This window comes from Mugil cephalus, chromosome 11, assembly GCF_022458985.1.
Source record: "Mugil cephalus isolate CIBA_MC_2020 chromosome 11, CIBA_Mcephalus_1.1, whole genome shotgun sequence".
Lineage (NCBI taxonomy): Eukaryota > Metazoa > Chordata > Actinopteri > Mugiliformes > Mugilidae > Mugil > Mugil cephalus.
Window position 1 is genome coordinate 19,582,250 of NC_061780.1, and position 27,872 is coordinate 19,610,121.

The following is a 27,872-nucleotide window of genomic DNA, read 5'->3' on the forward strand; positions in this document are numbered from 1 at the left end:
GTGAATGCAGCATTAGGCCAAGCTGAGCCGCCGTAGTGCGTCACATGTTGATGAGTGTTGCCAGTCAATGCTAACGCGAAAGCTTGACATATTTTTACAAAGACAAGGGCAAAAACGGCAAGTTATTGGCATAATCCCACAGCTGCCGTCGCCGCTGTGTACCCGTGCTTGAGATGTATTAACGTCCCCACGTATTGTTAGAATAAAACACGCGTGTCAATGTTTTGTTTCCCCTGACAAGCTAATGTAGCTAGTCTGTTTGCTAGCCCAGGAAGAGTTGACATCTCACTGTTGGCTTCATATTAGCTAACACAGTCAACAGAGAAGATAAGTTAAAGAGGTGAGTTCATACTGCCTTTTATCTCTTTTAATATAGAAAATTGTCTTATTTTTGTAGGAAGTCATTTAGTAAACTATGTGAATGCGTTATTTATTCAACCAAACTACTGTCGGTGCAGACGAGGCCTCTTAACCGTGTTCTTGTCGTTAGTTAGTAGTTATCTCCAACATACTGTCACATTTAATCCCACTGGTTGTATTTGTCAGTGACACATTGTCAGCTCATGAGTATTATAATTAGTTGCGACACTTTATGCAATTTTACTTCAGTGTTGCTTGCTAGTGTTTTAGAAATTGCAGTCTGATTTAATAATAAATAACAATAATACGTTTTGTTTTAGGCGCCCTTCTGGCACTCAAGGGCGCCATACATTGAAAACACGCAATAAAAACAACAAACACTCACGAATAAACAGATTTTTGAACTATTTATTTAATTTGCACCAAGAATGTCGGCTGAATAATGTAGAACCTTTATCACTAATTACATTCATACTTTAGGGCTGCAGGAAAATATGCAATCATGTTCAGTGGAATGATTTTGATACAGCATACACTGCATCTACACTCAGTACAAAGTAAGAAGTGTAGATGCACCCACCTCATACACACACACACACAAACACAAACAAGACGTAAACAAAGCAGCACTACAGGCCTTTGCATAACCTTCAGAGATCGGATCTGCTGACAGACGCAATCTGTGGTCAGTTGTTTATTTATTTATTTATTTGTTTCTTTTGATTTGGAGCTACATGGTTGTCTGGTGCGAATGTGAACATCCTCTAATTAAGTTTGGACATGGCTCATTAAACTGACTGACACTTTGCTTTAAACACTAAATATGTCACTGTAGTTAATTGTTGTTAAGTTTCTTACTGCATCCTACAGTATGTTTTTGACGTTATTTGCAGTCAAAGATGAGTGTAAGCATTTCTGTTTGTTATTGTTGCGTTTACAGCGTTATGTTGGGGGTTAGCTCAAGTGTATGTGCAGCGAAATGTGAGGGTTTGTCCTCCGTCCTCCCTTTCAGAGCTCCAGATGCGGCTAAAGGACCCCTTCTCTTTGAAAGCCGCAGATATGACAAAGCGGACTAATAAACCGAGAAAACCTCGTGATGAGGAGTCATCAGATGAAGTCAGTGGTAAGTCATAGAAACCATACGTGGCACCGGGCTGTGATGGACTGTGAGTTTTGATTTTGAGTCCTGCACAGCATAATGGATAGTCAATGGGAATAACTCTTGAGTTATTCTCAGAAAACTGGCACACATTTAGCATTTATGATACTTTACTGTAGTTCATGACGGTTCAGCGTACATTTATGGAGCTTTATTAACTGTCCTACAAGAGTAGATCATTTATCTTGTAGTGAAATTATTTTATTGGTTTTAATATCTGTATTGGAATAAATATCACTGCAATATACATTGTCTCTTTTTATTAGGACTCACTTGCCAGCATGTGAGTAAAGCAGTGGATCTGAGCTCAGTCAAGAAGTCAGTCCTCTCAAGTGTGTGGTTGGTGTGCTCTGAATGCCTAAAAGAAAGGACAATGATCGATGGAGAGCCAGCTGCATCCCATGACATCCTAGTGTGCCTCAAGTGTGGTCTTCAGGTAAGATTTTGTTTTGTACAACACCTACTGGGACCGAAGTATGCGCTGTATATTTAGTTTATACAAAATGTCATGTAGATACAGGGGCATAAAAATGAATAACATTTGATGAGTAAGAGCCAAGTCATTTTAAATCTGTTGTGTGTGAGAACCATTTATTTACCTTTATGGATATGTGAAAGGAAGATGTTTTGGTTCTTATGTCATTGGTTTGAATAATTACCAATATATTAATCATTGAAACATGTTATTATATTACTATCACAACTATCACACACGCAATGAATAACAAGTGAACTGGACATCTTGTGCTCTTATTTCTTTCAATAAAATAATTATAGATAGATAAATTTATTTTATTCCATAGACTTTTTTTATTCCTGTAATTTATCCCACAGTAGAGTAAATCTTCGGAATTTGCCTAAATTTGATGCTGACTTAAAAATACTATCAAATCTAAAATATTTCATCTTCATTTTTAGTGAATTTGTGTGTGATTTATTTTTTGTTTGACGTGGTCCCTACTTTATATCTGCATGCATCCATGTATAGAATATGCAGTGACTTTCTTTCTTCCTATATAGTTCTAGCTCTACCACATGCAAGTTAGTCTTTACGGAGGTGGAAAACGTAACAAGTAAATATTTAAATGAACTGTCCTACAGGCCTGTAACCAGTCAGGGATCCAGCATGCTGTCAAACACCACCAGGCCCTCCATCCAGAGTCACACTGTATCACCATCAGCTTGAGTACCTGGAAAGCTTGGTAAGTAACCTGAGAGGTTCACGGTGAACTGTTATGATAAAGCAAAGAATGTATGTGTTGTATCAAGCTTACATAGAAAACAAATGGCACCGGCCGTCTCCCTCATCTTTGCTGCTACAGTTTGTTTCTACTACTACGGTTTGTTTCCAAATCTGTAAATTCTTCTTCAAATGTTTAGACGTGTAAAAATATTGTTATTTTTTAAAATGACAGATTTTTCCTGTGTTTTAATTCATAAATAGTTTTTCACTTTAGCCCAGTACTTGGCTGCCAAATAATGGTTCATATCATTATTAGTTCGTTGAGGGTTTTTAAGTTCAGCGGGAGCTTGAAGCCTTTCTGTGTCTCTCTATAACCCGCTCTCTTTGTGACAGGTGTTTTGAATGCAACGAGGAGCTCTCTACTCACTGCAACAAGAAAGCTTTGGCTCAGACCCTGGACTTTCTACAAAAGCACTCTGTCAAGGCAACATCAGGTGAGGTGTTTGGAAACATCCTGGAGGTCTTAACCACGTACTGAGGATGTGTGCTTTGATTAGACAAAGCGCGCACCAAGGTTCAGTCAGTCCACTTCAAGATTCTTCATTCCATCAATCTAGCACCTTGAATACAAGCAACTCACGATGTAGTAATTGTGCAGGTTTTAGCTAAATAACCTCAACAGAGCAGATTTTACACAATGTTTTATGTGCCTTTGCACCTGGATTACAACAGTCATGCAAATGGTACAACACAAAGTGAAGAAGGTCTTCTTTGCACCAGAAACAGATTATTGGTGGCAGTCTTGTGGCCGGATCCACAGCGGTTCAATAAAGTGTCATTCAAATAAACAGTCTTACAGGGTCACAAAAGTTTAAATTTGTTCTTGTTAGTGATAAACCTACATTGCAGGAGTTGACTGCAGTGCACCTGCTCCCCCTGGTGGCGGTGGTCATCTTGAATCGATGGGTTTAACCTGTTCCTCTCAATTTAGAGACACCCCACAGGTGCATCGTTAGCTAATATACTGCAGTGAGATAGATGATACTGTTCTGTATTACAGACTTCATATTAATACCGCTTCATCTGCTTTGTTTCACTAAGCTGATTAAGATTTAAAGTCAGAAAAGTAAAGAGTGACATCGTTGTTACAGTGAAGTAAAAAAAAGGATAAAGCCTATATAGTTAATTTTTCTCAAATACATTCGAAAACCACAGTTTAAGTCGTGTTGCCATAGGTTACGCTCATACTAACACTGCTGCCTGACTTCCTGCGTTCAGGCTTTCATGTCCTTTCACCTCACTCAGACCACCTGAGCCCTCCTTCCCCAGTCAGTCGACCATATACATATCACCCCCCCTCCCCTCCTCACATGCTTACACACACGCATTCTGTTCCTGCTTCCCCGTCCCTCTCCAGCGTTTGTGTTGGCATCCTGCGAGACAATCCTGACAGACCGCAGCTGATCATGGTGGTGGGCATCGCCACTTTTGGTCTCACTGGCTGTCTCGGCAGACCCCCCTGCCCGGTGTCCAGTTGCCAGCGGCCAGAGGCCAGTCGCCCCGGCCCAGTCAGGCTGGTCCCCCGTCTCAGCCAAGGTTGCGGAGTTGCAGGACTGATTTCGCAACAGTCCCCCCACCCTCACCCCCACCCCCACCTTGCACTCCGCATGACTGCACATATTAGAGAGAGGAATTAAGCGCTTGAGCGATGCTTCCCGGCTGGGTTCCCTGAAGAACAAGAGCAGCTGCGCGGGGGTTTCAGCCTCTGCTCTGTCGTTCTTTGTCTTTCCATTGCTATCTGTTTCTGTCCCTTGCTTCCTCTGTTGAGCCGCTGTATGTCTCACCACCTCTGGGCCTGTGTGCTGCACTAGTGGGAGCCAGGGTCCTCAACAAGTCAGAGCGACTGGATCCTAACAGCTGGAGCGCACAAACTCTCAGTGGACACGCACACACACACACACGCGCGCGCTCTCACAGATACACATAACACAGAACGCTGAAAATAAAATTCAAGTCAACTAAATAACTTATTTCCTTCCTTCCTGCCTTTCACTGAAAGTTTGCCTTGTTGAATTCCCATAAGGCGATTTTTTTCAAAGAAATCATTTTTCTGATTGTTAGATATTTGAAATATAGTAGATTATTGATCACAGTGTGCTTTTGGATGAATTCTTGCACGCCTTTTTCATTTGTAACTGGTCGAACAAAGATGGTTCAGCAGCGGTTTATGTTTTGTCGTGTATGTCTGATTTTGGAGGAACGCTTTTCGTGTACAAGGTCTCTGGCAGCGGTTCTCTCTTGGTAGGGATTGATCTGCAGAGTTGGACAGTTGGACAGAACCTTTCCTGCAGTTTTCCTGCATCTTTGCCTCTTTAAATTACCTGTCACCTTTCCTGCTACTCAATTGTCCCACACCGGTCGACCACATGGGTATAGAGGTGGACAGCCATTGTTGCAGCAAAATAGATGGTTTGTTGCCTGTTGAGGAGCTTGTGAAATTGCATTTCAGTGTGAAGGCCAGGTTTTCACTAGAAGCTGCTGTTGTACTCTGTACACTGTGTTTCTCCTATAGACCTCAAGCACAAAAGGGACCCGGCAAGGATTTTTTTCAAAATCTATAATAATTCTGTACAACAACAGCTCAGGGAAGAAAGAAAGTCGATTAACTGTGCTCTCTCACCATCAAGGCCTTTCAGCTCAAGTGCCAGAGTCTCAGTAAAAAGCGAATTGACCTCAGGGAGCGAGACTCCAGCTTGTTACACATCTGCAGAGTCTTTGTGGAGTAAATTGAAATGTTGTTTCTGAATAGACATCAGAGCTTGTTTCTTGTTAGAATCTGTCAATTCCTTCTTGTTTTATAGTAGCAATTGTTTTCTCAGTATAATTGAGATGTTACATACGATTGTTACTACATCCGGTTGTTGACTGTATCTGGTTGTTGTTACTGTATCCGGTTTCGTATTCTGTTTTTTCTCATAAATATACAACATATGCATATTTATGAATAAATGAACATATTATCTAGCTTAATGCTGTATCTAATAAAGTTTGAATACCAGTTGAAAGATGATACATATTAGCTTTATTCTCTTTAGGATAAACCTGAGGGATATAGATAAAAAGGGAAATAAAACAGAATATGTGGGAAAGCTGAGTTTGTTTGTTGCAAAGCTGGTGCAGGCACAAGTTTTAGATATCTGCGCTGATATGTACATGCAAAAATAAATAAATAAATAAAACTTTAAGATTTTTGAATAATGTCAGTTTTATGGGATAATTGGTTGTTAAGTTAAAGTGTGGCGACTTTCTAGCAAAATGTTTTTTCTGTCTGAAAGTAGCACTGTTACATATACACTGGTCAGATACAACATTAAAAGCACTGGCAGGAGAAGTGAATAACATCGACTGCTTGGAAACATTTGGATCTGGCATTCATTTGTGTGGATGTCACTTGGACATGTACCACCCACCTAGACCAGATCAGACGCCCCTTGATGGCAGCAGCACACACACAGAAAAAAACTTTAAGAACAACACAAAAAAAACATAAAGAAAAGTGCAAGGTGTTGACCTGGTCTCCAAATTCACTAGATTTCAAACTGACTAAGTATTTTTCAGTTGCTTCAGCGGTGGTTATCGTCACATACATTGTTTTAGTGTTATTTCTACAAGTGTGAGTATTTTGTCATGTCACTGCTCCTGTGCTCAGTTTCCTGAGATTTCCTCCACTGACTTCTCTTCCTGTCAGGTTGAAATCAAAGATTTAGCATTGTAGAGTTGCTGCACCTTTCTGCACCTGGTTTCCTGTCCCCTGGTTGTCAACTTTTTTTTTATTTATTTTTTTTTATCCACGGTTCTTCGTTTTCTGTCAGTTTAGCTTCGCCTAGTCAGTTGCCAGGAAGATGATTTTCCCCTGGTGGTGCTTTCAGGGAGGTAATCAAGACGGATTCTGTCTTTATTCCCGCCACCACACATGAAAGTAGGCCAGATAGTGGGTAGCAAAATCTGTGTGTGTGTGTGTCTGTGTGTGTGTAAGTAACATGGCACTGGGCTCTCTTGGCCTCAGATGGCAAAGAAACAGGCATTTCATGCCCTGCAGTCACAACAAATTAGCGAATTCATAAGACATTTGGTGTTGCCTGGCCTTCCTCTTGACTGCCTCCTCTGCATGAAGTGAGCTGGCCTTGGCCCTCCACACTGCTGCACTGCGAGTCAACAAGGACGCATGGGTGAAGCTCACTGGCCATACGATTTAAGAGTCACTCAGCCCAACTGTGAACCACATTAAGAAGGCTGTGAAATAGGCTTTTGCTGTGAAAAGACGATTGTTATTTTTTCAATGTGAAACTCAAATCATTGTGGTAGATTTGCTGCACTTTTAAATACAAAAAGTTGCAAATGTTGGTGTAAAGCACATTTGAGTATGTTTGTTTATTGAATAGTTCCATCAGTTTTCTTACATTAGCCTCGTGTTAGCCTGGCTGCAGTAATATGACACACGCATGCCAGGACGATCTGTAAAACGCGCACGTTTTTTAATCTTTTCGGCTCGCGCTCTCGAGCACTCGCTGCTAAATTGAACGAGTCCCATGCCTCTTTGTATATCTCTTGTGTGAAAAAGAGCAGGGAGTGCAGGAGGTGTTGGTGTAGATGCGTGCATGTGGACGAGCCCGAGCGCCGTGATGCTTTCCTCTGCCCTGGGGGAAAGGCTCCACAGTGTTAGCGCTGCCCACACTCGGTGGCTGAGCAAGGAGGGCCAGGTGGTGGTGCCGAATGCAGCACAGTCAAGCGTGGACTGAGCGCATGCTGACATTTGCCTTTCGCTGACTGCTGCAGGGAGAGGAAAAATCTGCTTTTCCATATGCTTGTGCTCGTCACAACCCTTCCCTCCACCCACCGCCCCCCCCCCGCGCTGCCCTCTTCTGCCCCCCTTTCCTCCCGTCTCAACCAGATGGCTCCCTGAACATTGTTTACCTTGGGTGACGGTCCCAGATGCAGAGTGTGTCTATTGGCATCCCCGTTCCGCCCGTTTAGTTTCCTCATTCCTCCGCTCTCTCTTAGCTCAAGTGCAGCTCTTACAAGTCGCATGAAGTGCGTTGATTACTTGTCCCCGACTCACAAACACTGCAGCTAGTAGGCACGCTCGTTTACTTGCTCTACTCTCTCGATGCCTTTCTCTTTTGCTCAGTTTTTCACGCCTTTCCAGTCCCTCGCCAGATTCCCAAAGTGCACCGTTTGTTTTCCCTCATTCGAGGCTGCGGCCTTTCCCCATCTCCACTTGTTTTTCCGTGCATTGTGCACGTTGACATATGGGAGCTCCCTTATGGCTGCGTATTTAAGATGAAAATAGGCCTCCAGATGTTGACGGCAAAGAGGGCCAGATGCATTCAGCACCACAAGCTGAACCTCACTACATTGTCTTGTTACTTTCACTACAAAACTGCAGGACATGCATTACCACTCTCATACTTCTCAGTTAAAGCAGTGTAAACTTAAATCATCGTTGTTGGTGCAGTCAAGAAAATGTAATGAGAAAAGGAGGAGAGTAGGTGACTGGTTTAAAGGAAATCTGCCCTTTTCCTTTGACTTTTTGTGATTCAATATGAATTGCAAATTGTAAAGCTATGAATAAAAAGTCTAAGGTACACATTCTAGCGACTAGCAACCAGGACACTCAGGTTAATCTCCTTGGCCTTGAGTAGGGAGAAAGCTGGAAGGGTAGCGGCCAGCACCGGGCTTACCCTTTGCACTAGGTTGAATAGCTTTTTCAAATGAAGTTGTTGTGCACAAAGAGGACTTGTGTACATAGAATGTGCGCGAAGGCAAGGACATTTTGTGTTAAGAGGAAGGTTGGTGAAAGTGAAGGTGCAGGTTCCTCTGAAGGTTCATGGTTCAGTTGAATTGCCTCCGTTCGGGCATAAGCGGCCGGCCTGCTCTCTTGACGGGCTCGTGTGGGTGAAGTGTTCATGGACCAAAATCTCTTTGTGTCCCCCAACATTTATTTGATTTCTCTATAGCCTGTAGGTCCTAAGGTACTGCAAGAATGTGTCATAAAGAAGTATTCAAATATATACAAATAAAGAAGTATTCATATATATATATCTCGATCATATCACATGATTATGTAGATGCTGACATGGACGCTTTTCAAAGCAAAATGTGATTGTGAGTGGATCAAATGTCACATCTCACATCAAAATATCCACTTTTTTTTTGCTGTGTTTGAGCCCGGTCTATAACCTTGCCAGTGTTGATCATAAAAGAAGAAATCTTCCTGGTCACATTTCTTTCGCTTTGTAAAACTTCAGAACTTTCTACTTCTTTCTTCCCAATACACTTAAGATGCAGTTAACCAGATTAACAATAACATAATTTCAGGGAGTTGTTAGTTGTTCATTCCTTGTGTAGTCTAGTTTGTATGTTAAATACTTGTGGCTCACAACACATGTCAGTAACATATTATAGCTGAGCCATCATGGTGTTAGCTTTGTTGTTAGCTGCTGGCAAGCCATCAACTCGCACAGCTACAGCACCTACTTTAGCGTATCCCCAGCAGTCTGTACGCCACTTTAGCCATCTGTGTCTTAGTTTCTGTTGAAGGTTAGTTTTCATTGGTGATCAGGAGTAACAGCTGGCTCTGGAGAGCCATCTCTCCAACCCCAGCCCCCACTCCTCCCTCACTAACCAGCGGAAACTTCTACAGCTGTCATCTGCTTTCCCAAATGACCCAGCTCTTCTTCCAGCTGCCGTCCCAGCACCCTGCTCCCAGCCCCAGTTTTGTTTCAAGGCGAAGGCCTTTTAGTTGTTGTGTTTTTTTCTTTTTATTTCAACATTCTGCCACAACTAAACTAAAGCAGAATATTTTTTTCTAAACCCAAGGCCGACTTTCATTGTCAGCCTCAGACCAGCCACCATCTCGACCGCAGCCTTGAGCTTGACTTCAGTTTTGGTTTCAAAAGTAACCGTAAAAAGTAAATTCAATTTCAGACGATTTCGAGTACCATCTGCACATTTCAAAACCGTCATGTCAACTTAACTAACTTGGACGATGTTTCTGCTTTTTAATTTGTGTGTCTCAGGCGCATCGCCCAAAATCATCAAGCTGCGGGAGGAACCATCAGATTATACCGACCTGCCTAGAGGCAAGAGTCCAGCCATCAACAGCACCTTGGTCCCTGTTAAGGGCATCAATAACCTTGGTAACACCTGCTTCTTCAACGCTGTTATGCAGGTTGGTATTGCTGTTGTTACTATTACTCGTTGTAAAAAAGCAAAAGCAGTTAGGACACTGTAGTCTAAGTAATATTTTTAATTGGACGATTATGGAACGAGATTTGATTTAATTGGCTTTTGTAGAGATGAACCCTGTGAAGTAAGATATTTTAATTTAAATCTGAAACATAAATACACGTTTTTAATTTAAACATCTCAATGTAAACAACCTGCTTGCATGACAGTGCAAATATGCATATTTTTTTCCAGTCATTTTGCAGTCTCTGAAGAAAGCAGCCGTAACTTGCGAGCAGGCTGTTAGCGTTCCTGAAGTGCTTCTCCCTGAATTAGCCCTTATTGAAGAGTAGATGGCTATTTTACAATGACCGTGTGTATGCACAGGTCATTTCGTATCGTATATTTAGTGCGGCGGTAAATCCAGGCACATTCACCCGCGTACACACGAGTGGCTCTCAGTTGGTGCAGGGCATGTTCACAACACAACCCAGCTATAGAGCCTCCTCAGTCATTCTCTGGTCATGTCATGGTGACTGCAAACTGACATGCCTCTTCAACAATGAAGCTGTTTTTTTCTGCTATTTTGTTAATCACCCTCAGGGTCTTCCTCGTTGATTGAAATTCGAGTGAGCACGCTTTACATGCTTTCCCCTCCCTCTCCCTATCTGTTTGTATTGTCTCCTTGAAAATTGCAATCTTTCTGGTGAAAACACATAATTGTCGGAGGATGAGCTGTGTCTGCGTTCACAATGCCGGCTCCATTGTGTGTTTTCCATAGCAACAGTCTTTATTGCCAGGATGTGACAAAACAAATATCCCTTGAAAAGGAAGGAAAAGATGCTTCTCTAACGTGGAGGGACAATGACTGCTTCAGGCTCCCCTCGCCAAGGATCTTCTCCACATTTGAGACTCCCCAGATCATAGATAATTTTGAAAGGCTCTTTCAGAATAATGAACTCACCGCAAGTTTCCTAAATCCTGCTAAAACGGAGATAACGTTTTACAAGTGTATTTTAATTGACCACATTGAATTGCCACTAGCTAAGTGTACATACGCTTTCATATCTCTGACAGATCAGAGATTTTAAGATTTGTTTCTGGACCTTGATGAGGTGTAAAGTCTGTGCTTGTGATTAGTTTGAGCCACTGATTTTAATATTACATTTTTTTTATAGAAATATGATAATGGTAGATATAGAGCATGTGAGTAAAATAATTCTGTTGTCCCTACAGAACCTGTCCCAGACGCACATGCTCATTGACCTCATCCAGGAAGTGAAGGAGAAAGGCTACAAAATAAGGATCTGCCCCCCTGCTGAGACCAGTCTGGTACGATTTATGCAGTTTGTTCTCCTCCATTGCAGTTGAAAATGACCATTCATCTTTCTTTGCATCAGCTAAAGGACGTCTTTCACGTTTCAGAATCCCCTGACAGTGGTGCTGCCCAGTCCGGAGCCCCTGACCGCAGCCTTGTTCATCTTCCTGCAGAGCATGAAAGAGCCGGGCAAAGGCCCCGTCAATCCTAAAGTCCTCTTCAACCAGCTCTGCCAAAAGTAAGTGGTAATCTGCAACATGCTTAGATTTAGGGTTGCACTTTAAAATGATATTACATTAAATTAAATTAAGCTAGTGGAAGTGGCTGCTGCCCCCGTGACCCAGACATGGATAAGCGGTAGATGGCGATAAATTAAATTAAATTAAATTAATAAATAAATACAAATAATAATTTCACGAAAAATAATAATAATTATAAAAATAAAATAAAATAAAGTATGTGACAATTGCATACATTTAGCTACCCATTCAAGCAGATCAAATATCACTTGTGAGAAACTGACCTGCAAACAGTAATGTTACTGCAATAGAGTTTAGTTTGGTTTAGACTGAAACACACACACAAAAAAAGTTGGACCTTGATGTATAAAAAATACAGAGATCATAAACCTTACGGATGGTACATAGTAGACAGTATAAAAAGTCGTCAGACTGTACCATAATCTATATCACTGCTGTTCTCCATCATCCCCGTCGGGGCTGACAACACATGAGTCACGGCTTTCGCCTTTTTTTTCATCCTCTAACTACAGTGGTGAACACTTTCAACCAGCCAGACCCAGGTCGCACCTGGTTCCAGAGCAGTGCCCTTCACACACTTTAGCCCACAACATACACAAAGCACACTGGAGGCACTGTACCTTATCAAATCCCTGTCAGCAGCCAGCCAATTGTAGCTCTTCTGCTACTTGCCACACTGCTTTTCCACCTGTGTCGTATTTGATCCAGAGCAAGGTCTAACAGACTGCGTGACTGTCTGACACGCGGCCTTACTTTTGTCAGCTGAACAGTTGTTTTGTTCCCTTTTGTGAACAGTGTGAATATTTGGTTGGCTGACTTCTTGTTTGAGCGCGGCACGCTGCTGGTCGGGTTTTGCCGCCGTGTTTGTGCGTGCGCGGGGGGTCTTGCACTGTTTAGCAGTGCAGGTGGGTGAGGGCATTTGACGCTGGTTGACTGGGTGCGTCTCTGGTGCGGCTTTGACAGTTATTCTGGTACCTAGCCTTCATCTGACAGGCCTCTTTGTGTGTTTGTGTGTACATGGGCTGCCACCTCACCTGGCACCACCTCAGCTTTGCAACACACACGCAGGCAATTGTGCATTCAGACAGCAAGCGCCGCGCACACCTTTATGCACTCATACACGGCTAATTTCAAGTTGAGCTAATCTATTCCACTGACGTGCATTTGATTTGAGAGGTATGACTTCAAGCCTCAGCACCCATTCAGCCCCTACTCTTTCATATCACATGTGAACTTCAATTAAGGCCAATAAGCCATTTTTTATTTTTTTTTTTATTTTGTGCTGCGTGTACTTTAAGTGACGAAATGCTAATATCTATTTGCACGCTATTTTAGGTGCTCCAGAAAGATTAAAACATGAATAATTTTAATGACTTTATTTCAATGTATACACTGAAAAGAGCTCTTGAATCCAAGTAGCGGCTTAATTCATTAAATCTGTCTCAAATCTAATGACTGTGTAAACGTCGTAGTCAACACATCGAGGCTGATGATGTGTGGGATTTCTTTATTCTGTAACACACTTTTATTTTTTTGGAAGAACTTTACCATTAGTACGACTTAAATATTCTGGTCCTGGCCGAGTACTGGAATTTCTTCTGCTTGACTCGGCTTTAATAATTTTCTCATCATGTGTGGGCCAAACATTTTATCACGAGTTGCAATATTCTTCCATTCCTCCTATTGCCATGCATGGGTAGTTTAATTCACGTACATGCAAGTTTCTGAAAGTGTGCACGAGCCCAGTGTTCTGTTTTGAAATAGCCTGAGCGCTGCTTCTTCTTTAAGACTATTCCACACTGCATCTCTTCTACATTCAGTCAGGTCTGGAGCTTTGAGCAGAAAGGGCAAGGTCAAGAACTGCTCCCGCTTTCTTGGAATTTATTTATTTATTTTTCCCCTGATGGTAGCGACGTTTGTGGTGACTGCCCTCTGAACACGTCCTGCTGTCCTCACTTGTCACCGTGCAGGCTCTTGTCTCTGGCTTCTAAAAGAGGCTTGGCTCTGCCCTTGACCTGTGTGGGACAGACAGCACTTTTCCATTTCCTTTTGACTGTCTTTCTCAGTATGTTTGCGTTGACAGGCAGGTTTTCAAGTCTTTCTGGCTCAGATTGGGGTCCGTTTGAGTGTTTATGTGCGACGCCAGGGTGCTATTGTTCCCGGTTTTGCGTGAGTGTGTATTTTATGTCTGTTTGTTTGCATGCATTTGCCCTTAACCAGCTGAGTACCCAGCAGCCTGCCGCCCATCCTCCTGCCAATGGAAGGGGTCTGGTCTGCGCTTGGACCAGTTCCAAGCTATGTGCGTCGGATGGTCAGCACCACACTCTGTATCCGGTGCCAGGGAGGGTCCCAGCTTGTACCCAGTGTGCTACAAAGCTATTCAGCAGCTAGTCAGTACTAAGACAAGGAAAAATTGATTTAATTTTAGCATTCATCTATTTTCTTGCCGGCACCTTGACTCGGAGGCTTTAAAGCATTATAAAGTACCATTTGCAGAGAATGTGATTCATTACTGTTATTGGTCTATGTGGATGTGCATGTCTAATGCATAAGCCGGGCAAAAAGGCCACACAGCGGCATTCATCTACACCTGCTTCTTTCAAGGACTGATTCAATTTTCGGGACTGCCACTGAACGAGTTCTTGCATCACAAAAAATGAAAAGTATGCGGCCTCTCTACTCTATCCATTTACTGAGCACAAACAACCACGTACCCACATCTTTCAAATACTGGTCATTATTAAGCCCTGTGAGAAGTCTGATAGAAATAACGGAGGACAACAATGGGCTCCATCTAGCGCTGCCATCCAGGTCACAAAGACACAAACACCCGTACAGTACTCACACATTGGTATATATATATATGTGTGTGTGTGTGTGTGTGTGTGTATATATATATATATATACACATATACATTATTAAAAAAAATACTGATACTTCACTGTGTTATGAGGTTGGTACTGGAACTTTATAATGATTTATGGAACTTTAACATAAAGATACTTACATTAAAAACAGGAAAAATAAAACCTACATTATCATCCCGATCCCTTAAGTTTATTTTATTGTCCATGTTCGAATACATTTTACACGTACATGATAGAAAACCTTTTAACTGGAAGATAATGTGGCACATGCTTATTCTAACAAGCCATCTTCAAACTCAGTAGTGTGCAGCAGGAGATGCTAAAATGTGCAAGCGAGAAATTTCAAGGTTCATCTAAGGTGGTTTTTCAGAGGCGCTAGTTTTTTACCTAATATTTTTAATTATATTGAAACTTGACTCTATTATCTGCTATCTACTACTAATTGGCTATTGGCTAATAGATTATCAGAAAAAAACAATATATATTTTCATTATTTATGTATTTTATTGAATGTATGTATTTAAAACCACTGTGCTGTCTGAGATGTTTTTAGTGTCACTAATGATACGTTATGCATCACATAAATCACTGTCTGTATAATGATATAATTCGCATGGCACGGATAAAAAAAAAATATTCTCATTTGGGCATTTACGAAAGTCAGATATACTTCACATTTCCTGTTTGTTTTTGTTTTGTTCAGTGAACATATTGTAGATCATTGTGTCACATTTCTATATTTTATGCATGCGTGTGAGTAACGGCTTGATGAATTTATTATGTGAACGGTGTGTGGGTGCATTGTGTGATATGCGTGTGTGTGTGTGTGTGTGTGTGTGTGTGTGTGTTGAAGGGGGGAGCTTGTGTGGCCTTGTGTCTGGTACTAACTCATCCGGCTGTTAATTGTGTTAGCACCGCAGCTGTTTGCGTTGGCCAGATTGAGAGCAGCGCTACAGGGCCCTTCTGCTTCTCTCCACTGGGATGAGCTTCCAGACCTCATCATTCCCACTGATCCCAACCCTTTCTGTTTTTTTTTTCTATCTCACTCTCTTTCTCATTCATTTCCTTCTGTTTTGCTTTGTAAGTCTCTTAGTTAATTGACAGGCTCGTTAGTGGAAGAAGAGGGAGACATTCCTTTACTTGCTGTTCTCTTTAGGGGCTGTTGAATTGAATGACGCTCCATGTCATTTTTAGGTCTCTACCCAGTCGTCCCTGTGGGTCTGAACGAAATGGGTATGAGAGACTGCGATCAGAGTGCTATATAAAGAAGTGGGGAGGTGGCTTTTGACCCCTGTTAATTGCAAGTGGTTGACCATTTCAACCCCAGCTACTGACATCCATTCTTTGGCGTAATGTCAGTGTGTCTCATTAATTTTAAGTGGTAGCAAAGGCGTTATCCTACATCCTAACTATACCTGTTACTTATCTTGATGGAAGTGCTACCCTGCTTCCTGCTTTTTCAAAGGATTGGTGACAAGTACTCATAGTCACAGTCTTTAAATTGAGAGGTTTTCCAAACTATGAGGACCTGAACTATTCTCCACAGCGGATAATCTCCCTTCGTGGCGTCTCTGACCGGAGATGTGGCCGCTCAGTGCGTCTCCTCCCAGTCGGACCAACCTGTCCTTTGGTCATGTGGCGGGCTCGGCCCAACAGGTTGCAGTGTCTCCAGCCTTGGCTGCCCATCTGCCCCTGGCATCTGGCCTCACATCTGCTTCGGCGTGGACGGCCAAGGGGACAGAGCCAAGGAGAGGCTCACCCTCTAACCACTCTGGCATTTCTTTATATGTCCAGGGTGAGATGTTTAGCGGGGGAAAAAAAAAGTTCAGGGAAGAAATAAATTGCCAGTAGTGTGGTGTCTTGAGTGCAGATCCCGCTCTCCTTGGAGCAGTTTGTAGTGAACTCTTTGGGAGAACTGTACAAAGATTTCTGTGAATTACCTTGATGAGGTTTTCTCTTCAAAAAAATAAATAAAAATAAAATCCTTAATTTGTAAAAGTATATTCATTTTATATTTTTGAATGAGATCAAATTTTGCGTGGTGAATATTTTTATGGCTTGCTTTCATGGTGGTGTCCTTCAACAGTTTTTTCTTTTTCTTTTTTTTTGTGGTACCAGGCTTAATAAATATATGTGGTTTAATTTGTTGGACATTTAGCTAAAAGGACACATGCGGCTAAGAAAAGTTGGAAGATTATGAAAGGTTAGTTTAAGAAGCAGCTGGTTGTATTGTTGTTATTGTTTAACAGGAAATGTGAAACTTTGAATGAACTAATTGTAGAAGATTTTAAGTGCAACTCAATGCACGGTTAATTGCGTGGAGAAAGCGTACTGTACACTGACTTAACCTTTGCCAGAACATCTTTTACAGAATATTTACTCTGCTTTTGTTTGCACTTTAAAATGTGTGTCTGTACATGTAACCATTGGGGTTCATAGTAATGGAATTGTCACAATTGTGCATAGAGCTATAGCGCCGGGTAGAACTGTAGACATTAAACAATGATAATCAGTGAAAAGTCAGAATTATAGAGTTCTCCCTTTGTCATGTTTCTCTATAGATTTCAGTAGCTTTATGTTTGTTTTCCCATAACCTGATAATGCGTTCTGTGTTTGTCTGCAAACAATCAAGTCTTTTTCTAGAAGTTAAAGATTCACTCCCACCTTCATATAATTTGACTATTCCTTCACTTTCTTGTTCTTGTTATAAGTTTCTACCTTGTCTATTGTTCTCAGTGAATTCAGTTTGTGTGTTTTTTTTTCTCCCCCCCTCCCAGAGCTCCACGATTCAAGGGCTACCAACAACAAGACAGTCAGGAGCTTCTGCACTACTTATTGGATTCCATACGAGTGGAGGAAACTAAAGTGAGCATACGTGTTTTAAGAATACATTTGTTAAGGGGTATTCACGACACAGAGATCATTCAGATATGCAAAAAAGGCTCCCTGTTACCGTTGTGTACATAGTGCTCCACTGGGGGTGCGTGGAGGTACTGCAGGGGGGGTGGCAAAATCTTTGGTTAGACATGTTTTATATATTTTTTAATTTTCACAAATTAAAGTTTTTTTTAAATACATATTAAGATGAATCCAACATATTTTAGTAAAGGGATAAGGGGTAGATTAATATTACATACCAAATGATAATAATCATTTATATTTATAAATTGCACTAAGCCCAGTTTAATGTAGAACCAGTATAGTAGGTAGGGAGGTTCCTACTTAATCTCTCCATCAGTTTGAGGAAACGTTGAAGACCCCTGGATTAGAATAAATAAATTATCTTGAGATTTTCTTTCCGTCCTAAAGTTGGTAGATTCATTCTCCTTATGTGTAGTTTTGTGCCAATGTCGGCTTGTTAGCATGTCAAACTAACAGAGCTAACGTTATACACTACAGGCCAAAAGGTTGGAAGCAAGAGCAAATTTGGACATAAAAGATCATAGTTTCATTGGTAAACTTTCCATCAAAATGAACATGTATGATTATTATATACATAGTGAATCATCAGAAGACATTTTTACTATAATTTACTATAATTATCATATATTTGAGTTTTTCTTGCAGACTCTCAATATAAAGTGAATAATGCGATTTGTTTTTTGTATTTTTGCACTGAAGTTGTGACTCTTTCAAATCTTCTCATCCCTAAAACTAAGCCCTTCTTTTCTTTTGCTGACATTTATTCAGAAAGGGTCTGGTAATGTTAACGTACACCTAGAGGTAAACTGAGGAGAATGGTTGTGAAATGAAAGTAAAGTCTGTTCGTGTCGTAAATACATCCCACAGTACATAGAATTCTGCTGATTTTTAAGGAAAGTATTGTGAACAGAAACTTGAAGTTGCTTCCAAACTTTTGGCCTGTAGCGTACATATTAAACATCAGCGTCTCAGCTCTGCTATAGTGAAAATTTGTACCATTATTGTATTGTGGCATTGTGTTATTTAACTTGCTCAAATGCCATGTTTTCAACTACACTGAACATTGGCATATAATCAGGCAGTGAGTTAGTTGACAGTAGCAGCAAGGGCAGAATTATCAGAGAATGAGAAAATGCAACAATTCATTGTTGTCGCTGGCATTTCTTTTTTTATGTTATGCTGTGACATATCTCCAGTAAATCTGTCCTATGTAACTACTGTCCCTATATTCATGCATATTTTTGTAATTCACGCGTGGCTAATGTCATCTTTTTCAATAGATATCCAGAATTTCTGGTTTAAACCTTATGGTGCCATGTTTTTGGCAGGGGCAGAGAAGCCCCCCTCCACCCCCACCCCCCCCCTCGGCCCCTCCCAGTCCCTTCACAGGCAATTAGGAAACTCCACAGCAGCCCTTTAGGAGGGCTGAGCTGGCCCCTGTGGCCCCACCAGTGGCTACGTGAACCAAGGAGGAGAAGTTAGCGGGTGTGTTTAGTGGTCAGCCCCAGGCCCAGGAGGGGCCGCGGGCTCGGCTCCCCTCTTCCCATTCAAACTTGTGAACGCTGACAGTTGTGCCACTTGGGGGACTTGCAAGTGGCACGACCGGCACCATTGTGCGATCTTGGGAAACCCACAGCTGCTGAATGGGCTCCAGGGTCGTCCCATTGTGCTTAAGGGTCGCCCACGGCCCCCCTCCTGCGCACAGACGCACACACACACACACACTCATCAGCCTACCTCCCAGTCCAATCAAGGAGGTAAACAGGGAGGGGGTACGGCCTCCTCTGTTCATTCACTCAGAAACTCATTTATGCAGCACATTCAGAGATACAGTGGCATTGTAGCCCCATATTGCTGAATATTTTTTTTTTTAATGAACCCATGCCTCAAACCAGTTTACCTTTACTAATGAAAAAAAAAGTGCTGTAGAAGCGTTGTCATTGTGTTTTTTTTGTTATATATATATATAATCACTTCCTAAATCAACACTGAATAATCCACACCTGGAATAAATTCACATCATCTCAAACACAGTCGGACATTTAGTATAAATGTTATACGCATACTAGCTTGTGTGTCTGTGTCAGAGAGGAACTGGCATTCCTGCCCCGCGTGTCGTCAACCTTTTAGAGGCCCTAAGTGTTTGTGTTGATTGTCCATTAGTGTCAGAGATCTGAATATGCTAATTCAATTCAGTCAATTATCACCAATTAGCTGAGATGTTAGGTATTACTCTCTCAGGGCATGGACTGTCCTTCTTTGCCTTGTCTTCGTTTTAGTCTCCACCCATGCACCCTTGTACCAGCAGCCCCTCTTCACGCCCCCCTGACCCCCCCACCCCACCCCACCCCCCCCTTCCCTTCGGCCCATCCTGTGTGGGACAGTGCATGCTGTTACACTGGGGAGGGAGAGAGAGGCAGAGGCAGGGGGGAGGGAGGGTGGGGGGGTTTACTGGTAATTAATTAGTAAGAGAGCCACAGCCTGGTTTTGACTGTGCCAGCTGAGTGGGGTGCAGACTGACCGGGGCTGGGATTAATGGGGCTCTTTGACCTAAATAGCCAGTCCAGTGCGTGGGTCTCGGGACAATGGGGGCCCGACTGGTCTCAACTCAGACATAGACCGTGGCCAATTATCTATTGATTGGTGCTTTACTGTGGCTGTGTCTCTTCACAGCTCTCTCACCAACACACTCACTGACCACGTCACCTCCTATAAGAGCGCCTTGCGAACAAAACAAACACACACACACACACATACATACATGCACAGTTAATTAAGAGGTTTACATGTTAACAACTTGAGACATGCACAATAATTATTTTACACTAACGATGCTTATGATGGGTGTACCTGTCACACTCAGCTGCAGGCTAGATTCTGATATGTCACTAATGGATGTAATAAAGAGGAAATCAAAGAATAATGCCAAAAAATAGAACCGAAGAAATGAGGTTATGTCGTTTTATATAACAACACACATTTATGTCAGACTTTATAAGACTTTAAATTTGAGTGTTATGTGTGTTTGTTGTTTACAGAGGGTGAAAGCGGGAATTCTGAAGGCTTTCAATAACCCCACGGAGAAGACCGCAGACGAGGATACCAAGCGTCAAGTCAAAGGTCCGTATTAAAGCAGCACTACGGCGATGGCTAAGATCAACAGCCCCATCTTGTGGCCGTTTATGAAAGTGCAGCTAGGTTAATAGTCATGCAGTGTATTTAATAAAGGAAATAATTTACGTATCTGCTTAATATCTGAGTTGTTAATTCTGACTGATGAATGACTGATTTATTTAGGCCAAGTTTTGCCTGTGGCTCTTTTCAAAAGGCTGCAGACGTTTTTTAGTTTTAGACATTTGGTTCATTATATTGTTGAGTTGTCTGTATTTATTGGACAATTTTATGAGGATTCAGTGGATTTTAATGTTTTAATCAACCCACTTTGCATTTTAGAATGATTAATTTGTGGAACTATACCAATTGTTTATTGATATTTGTCTCTTTTCTCCATCAGCATACGGAAAGGAAGGTGTGAAGATGAACTTTGTTGACCGCATCTTTGTAGGCGAGCTTACCAACACAATTATGTGTGAAGAGTGTGAGCATGTAAGTGTTTGGGAGTGAAATAAACCAAAGAAGGGTCTGAATAGTCAATGTGAACCAATCAGGCGTAGCTCAGCGGAACATACATTATGTGAAGAAGGTTACAGCTGATGGGCTGTTGTTGCTGTGCAGCCGACTCATACACAAGTTTCTTTAAAAAAGAAATTGTCACCTAGTTACAATTTGTTGTGAAAACTATTCTGTCTTTATTATATTATTTATTTTTTATTACATTTGCAACACGAGGCACATAAAAGCGCCGCACAGTTTGCTGCTCTACAGACACTTTGTCATGAAATGACAAATATTTGTCACTGACCTGAGGTCAAGATAACAAACATTTCTGTGGAAATTAAGTTTTAGATTTTAATTTCCCACAACCAAAAGGGTAATGTGGCGCTGAAAAATAAGCCGGAGGAATCCGAACAGAAGTCAATAGAAAAGTAATCAGACAAAAAGCACTTCAAGGACCAGCTCAAACACCAACTGTTCTCGGCAGACATTTACAGTAAAATGTGTGAGTGCAGGGTGGTTAACAAAGAGGATGCCACTGTGAAAATGAAAGAATATCTGTGAAGGAAGATGGCACCAGGTGTGGAGCCTCGAGTGGAAAAAGCAGAAAAACAGCCCCTTGCTGAAAATCTGCAGCAGTCCAATTTCGTTTATTAAGAAAGTGGATGAAGATGCCTCTGACATATATGTGCTTTCTATTTCAGATCTCCACAGTGAAGGAAGCCTTCATAGACATCTCATTACCCATCATCGAGGAGAGGGTGAGCTGCTAGCAAATAAACTGCTTTCATGTTTAAATGTTCGAATAAAATGTTTAATCCACATTTTTTCCTTTCTTGTCCTGCTAAGATATCAAAACCCTCAAACCCTGGTAGGCTGGGGAAGGGCAGCCGGGAGCAGGACACTCACACGGCTCACAGCGACCAGGTCCTCTCTGCAGCACACTCTGTCAACAGAAATACCAGGAAGCTGAGCGGACAGGTGACAGCGCACATTAATAATAAGACGTTTAAAATTAAAGCAATCACATTTATCATAGAGTAGAATATATTATCTTTAATATTATCGTCTTTGTGTGTTTGCGCGTTTGAATGAATAGTCCTTAGTAACTGGTAATAGTTTCCAGTTTGTAAGAATGTGTAAATTCAAGCTGATGTCTTACGCACTTTTGTCCTATGACACACTGCACTGTGATACACATAATAAGTCATATGTTTAACAGTGTAGTGAAGATAGTTTGCTTCAGTGTGACCGAACCGTCGCAAACCGCCTTGCTGCGTCTTTTTCTTCCATTGTTAGCGAGTGAATAGTCTTTCCTTCCACTTCCAGATGACAGCCGCTATGTACAAAAGCTCTTATAGCTTTACGTAAACTGAACTGTGAAAAAAAAAACATGACTCTGGCTTATAATTCCATACAGTGCAGTCGATTGTAATGTTAAGTGATGTGTGCATTCATAACTGTCCATGTAGTGAATCCTGCTTTTATTCACATTTGAGCCGTACAAAATATATCTATCTATATATAGATAGATAGATAGATAGATAGATAGATAGATAGATAGATAAAAACAGCAGTTACCTAGAGCTGCTTTCACAAAAGGAAAGTTATAGTCTTATTCTTATATTTAAACAAGGATCCTTTGTGTAAAATTCTCATATGAATAAGTAAATCTTAATATTCTCCGTCCCCACAGAGGCAGCAGAGCAGGCGGTCCAGCGGTTCCGTGGAGGAGAAGGGAGCAGGTTGTGGTGCGGAGCGACCAGAGGACGACGGGGTGGCTGGAGGATCATCCCGCAGCGTCTCGGTTTGTAAGATGGCGGCTGCCGGCAGCCAATCGGACGGCAGCGAAAGAGACTCCGGTGCTCAGGACAGCAGTAACGACGCAGACAGTGAGGCCTCTGAGAGCGAGTGGACCCCGCGACCCTCCTCCTCCTCCTCCTTCAGCCACGGCCATCACGCGTCCACCCCGTCGTCAACCTCCACCCTCACCCCGTCCCCCACGGCCCCGTCTGCCCCCTCTCCCTCAGCGTCATCCTCCGCCAGACCAGGTGGCGCTGTGGAGCAGCTGGTTACCGCCGTTTCTCGAGTCAACCTGGGCTTCGGTGGTGGGGAGTGCGCCGCTCCCACTTACTGTTCTCCTGAAGAGCAGGGAGAAACGCAAACCCGGGACAATCTCCACCATCAACACCACCAGGGGGCCTTTCAGGTGCTGTCCCACAGCTACACTCCCAGCTCCAAGGAGTGCTCCATCCAGTCCTGCCTCCACCAGTTCACCTCCGTGGAACTGCTGATGGGCAACAACAAGCTGCTCTGTGAGAGCTGCACTGAGCGCCGGCAAAAGCAGCTGCGCAAGAGCAGCTCTGCAGGTAAGACGGCACATAAAGAACCACAGCGTTGAGAGGACTGAAAGAGAATTAATGCTGACTTCATTAAACCTTAGATGTTGACGTTTCGATGTGTTCTGTGTCGTTCGTGTAGATAAAAAGTTGGAGAAGATTTACACCAGCGCTAGGAAGCAGATGCTGATCTCCTCACTGCCGCCCGTCATCACGTTACATCTTAAACGCTTCCACCAGGTAGTCAGCTTCGCCTTTCATCATACAGATATTCAGCTCTGTTATTTTGTGAATATATATCCTAATAAGTTATACTGTGATGTTTGTGTTATTATATATATCAAGGCTGGGATGAACCTACGGAAGGTGAACCGTCACGTTGACTTTCCTCTGGTCCTGGATCTGGCTCCGTTTTGTTCTGCGTCCTGCAAGGTATCACGTTATTTGTTCCGCTGCCAGGATTTCATCACAAAAATAAATGTTCCTTTAGCTTCATATTAAACATACACCAATCAGCCACAACATTATGACCACCGACAGGTCACTTGAAAAGCATTGACCATCTTGTGATAATTCAGTGTTCTGCTGGGAAACTTTTGGACCTGGCATTCATTCGTGTGGATGTCAGACATGTAGCACCCACCTAGACCAGACCAGACCAGACCAGACCAGGCACCCACACCCCATAACGGCAATAGCCATCGCCAGCAGGATGCAACCTGACACAGGCGCGCACACAAAAACGGTTTAGTTACAATTCAAAGAACATGAAAAACAGCACAAGGCTTTCACAAACTGATGAAGTATCTGTGAGGTGCCCTAGAACAAGCCTGGTCCATTGGTCCATATAGACCCCTCCCCTCAGCCTGTAGGACCCAAATGCCCCCACTAATAACATTTAGTGCCAAACACCACGGGACGCCCTCAGAAGACCCATGTCCATTCTCTGATGAGTCACAAAGTGGTCATAATATTGTGCCTATTGGTATCTATTCTATAGCAAATTTCCAGTAAGGATTTTTTTAAGACCCATTCTTACATTTACTGATATGTTTCTGTTGCTATATTGCTTTCATAGCTGAGGCCGTTCTGTGCGTCCTTGCACGGTACCAGTCTCTGAGACCTGCGTCGATATATACAGTGTTTTCTTTATTTTGCGCTCTTTCACTTTTTTTTTGCTAATCTTTTATTTTATTTCTGCTCCTTCTCTTCGCTAGAACCTGGCAGCCGGTGAGCGCGTCCTCTACAGCCTATATGGGATTGTTGAACACAGCGGCTCAATGCGTGGAGGACACTACACTGCATATGTAAAAGTGCGCACTCCGCAGAGGAGAACAGAGCAGCACCACAAGAACCTAACAGGTCAGGGATTGGCCCTCTCCAGCTCTGTTACGCCGTTTATCCGTTTTGTGTCTCTTTATTTGCGTGAGGTTCATGGACAGCAAAGGCCTCACTCCTGTGGCCGTGAAGGTTTTTTTTTTACCACAAAGGACGGGGTGATTAGAGACCTTTGTGTTTCATTGAGCTGTGTTTTCGACTATTGTTAAGTTGAGTGTCCGGATTTGGAGAATACTCCTGAAAAGTAGTTGAAAAACTTGAGGTAGCGGATGTCCTTGCTGCTTAAAAGCTAATGTAACATATTATAGATGTATTATTTTGGTTGATGATGACACAAAGGTCTCACATATTGTAAGAATGGCTATTAGCCGTTTGGTTCAGTCACTACTTCAGCAACAACGGTATCCAGCCATTTTAAGGCAACCGTGTATAAAAGTGATTATTTTTACCTACGCAAGAATAGAAATGTATGGAATTTGATAACTATTTCAAAACTAAAACTATGGAAAAATATTCATGTTTCCAAGACTGTTACCGCTGTTCAATTTTCTAAAACATAAAATTATGAATATTTACAATAAAATAGATGGAGCGACCAGGTTATGACCACACACCGTTCAAACCTTGTGAGCGAATGCTTCTAAATGTTTATTTTTCTATTTGACTTGAATTTATTTAATTGTGCCAGTGAGGCCAAGGTTTTTGTAACAGCTATAATCTTCTAGAAATTATTTACATACATACATATTCAGAATAATAAAAACAATTCAAAAAATTAATCTACATGATACACAACTATTTACTCAAATGGCATGTATATATATTTTATTTTTATTTATTTATTTCCCGCGAAATCTGAAAATTAAGATCTGGAAAAGGTGTGAAAGTTGTGTAGGAACCCTGTTTTCTTAGTTTGCACGTTTACACCTGTTGAGTAACAGATATTCTCATTTGAAGGCAAAACCAAATAAGTCGGAAGCTCGGAGACGCAAAGAAAAAAATAGTGCATAAAAAACACAATTTATAAATGAAATAGACAGTTAAATGAGTGAGTAAATAAATGGAGCAATTCATAACAATGTAAATAAATATAGAAGTAAATTAAAATATAAATATCGACTTCTATCAAATTATTTCAATTAATAAAATATAATATTTCTGGTGTCTTTTATGGCATAAGATTGTATTTGTATCATTAAATGTATTTACTTTCTGACTTTCAGTCCTCCCATCATTAAGACAGTCTAAGATCCAGCCTCTTCACCAGCGTTATTTTCTCTTTGCTGTTACTAAAGCGTTAGAGGCTCTTAATTACCACCAGTGCACGTCGTGGTCTAACATCAGACTTTCTCGTTGTTTCTTTCGTCGAAGGATAAGCCTTTGTGTCTTGTCTTTTGTTTGTTTTCATTAGGCGCGAGGGACGCCTGCAGCAGCTCCCAGGGCCAGTGGGTGTACATCAGTGACACCACCGTTCAGACCGTGCCGGAGTCAAGGGTACTCAACTCTCAGGCATACCTACTCTTCTACGAGGAAATGCTGTGATGAGACCAGTGATATTTTTTTTTTTCTCCCTCCCCGGATACTTATTTTGCTTTGTACTGGTTTTGGTACAGACTGTACAGCTCCTCGTTCTGCATCTGTGAGGAAGACTCACTTATGTTACTTAAATTGGCACTTCTGAATATCATGTAAACAGATTTTAATTTTTTATTTTTTTTGGTTTAAGCCACATTCTCATTCATGTTCCCTAATTTAAAAAAAAAAATAAAAAATCCTCTCCTTTCAGAAGAGGTTAGCAGTTAACATACGGTCTGGCTCGGGTTGCAGAGAAACGCCCGAGACATAAACTGCATGATAGAGTTTGCTCCAATGACTAGGAGGGAAACAAGCAGAATTATCGCATGTTAAACTGCTGTCAGCACTGACCAGTTGATGTCAGGTGTGCGTGTGTGTTTGAGAGTGTGTGTGTGTGTGTGTGTGTGTGAGTGAGAAAGAGACGGCCGAATGTTGTGTGAAGGTGCTATGTGCACTATTTTCACATCAGTAAACCACTGCTACGACAAATCGGTTGGTAGCTGTATAACTGAACACATCGCCCAGGATTGGAACGTTTCCTGCAGTGAAGATGACGGACGTGAAGAAATGAAAAAAAAGAATTCAGACGTGTTTGTCCTCTGCACTGAAGTGGTTGAAACTCACCATGAAGACACAAAGCTAAGAAGCGACGTTATTTAGAGTTTATGAAAATGTTTGTGCATTTTAGAAACTCAAGCTCTTATATTCTATCTGTTAACTGCTCAGCCTTGGCCCTGTTCTGTGTATAATAATACTGTAATCAACTGCCACAGTAGCAATGGTTTACCTCCACATACTCATTGAAACTGCGGCACATAGCACCGCTAAGGAGTAGTTCTTTTACAGCCTACTTCCAACTGATTGTTTTCCTAACGTCAGAATGTGTGAAAGTCAGACAGAATTCAGTGAATTGCATTTTATTTTATTTTTTTTGCCAAAGACGAATTTCGCAGCCGCGAGTCCGAGCAGAGTTTACTTCATTCAACCCGTGTTATCTCAAGGTGATCAGTATAAACGTCGCACAAACAGACATAACTCAGTGTTCGTCGAGTCGACACGCGGCACCGTGTCTGCCTTCATTGTGTTTAGGCTCTACTGTAAGTGTGGGCGCGCACACAAACCCATGGAGATGTGGGGGAGAAAACAGAAACTAATAACGAAGACGTCTTTGCTGTAACGTGCATGGGTTAATGTTGTAATGAATGTATCGCTTATTCCTGAAACGTCAAATGAGCTGTTCATCCTTTTTCTATGAAAACATTTTAGATGACTATTAATGTTTTTCCTGCTTGTTGGACATTTGCCAAAAAAAAAAGAAAGAAAAAAGGAACAGGTTTTCAACATATGCATCAGAGTTTTTTTTGTTGTTGTTTTTTCCTATGAAAACAAGGACAAATTCAGTGCCTCTGCTTCAGGACTAAGAAACTTGTATATGATGATGGGTCACATGCAACAAGGGACATGCGTGGTTTATTTATGTACAGTATAACTTACTGTAAAGCAAAAACAGTATGGAGTTTATGTAATTGTACATACACATTTCAAACTTATGGTGCTTTAGGCGTGCAGGGTTTTGCCTCAAGACGGACTTTTGTTCCCAGAAATATGACATTTAGTTATGCACTAATGAACATTTGGAATGAGTACAAAAACATACTGTATCAAAATAAATAATAATTTATCAACTGTGTATTCTATGGTACTCCTC

The 27,872-nt window shown here is 41.8% G+C and overlaps 1 protein-coding gene across 1 annotated transcript; it reads left to right on the forward strand.

Annotated features, from left to right (window-relative positions):
• The first annotated feature begins 36 nt into the window (after positions 1-36).
• Positions 37-27,854, forward strand: usp45 (ubiquitin specific peptidase 45). Its single transcript, XM_047599586.1, has 18 exons — positions 37-340; positions 1,373-1,483; positions 1,786-1,955; positions 2,621-2,721; positions 3,096-3,196; positions 9,782-9,933; positions 11,166-11,261; positions 11,355-11,485; positions 17,153-17,240; positions 20,336-20,417; positions 20,812-20,903; positions 21,617-21,673; positions 21,762-21,893; positions 22,609-23,281; positions 23,394-23,491; positions 23,597-23,683; positions 24,469-24,613; positions 26,001-27,854. The coding sequence occupies exons 2-18, from the start codon at positions 1,381-1,383 to the stop codon at positions 26,129-26,131; spliced, it is 2,439 nt and encodes an 812-aa protein (XP_047455542.1). The 5' UTR covers positions 37-340; positions 1,373-1,380; the 3' UTR covers positions 26,132-27,854.
• Positions 27,855-27,872: the final 18 nt, after the last annotated feature.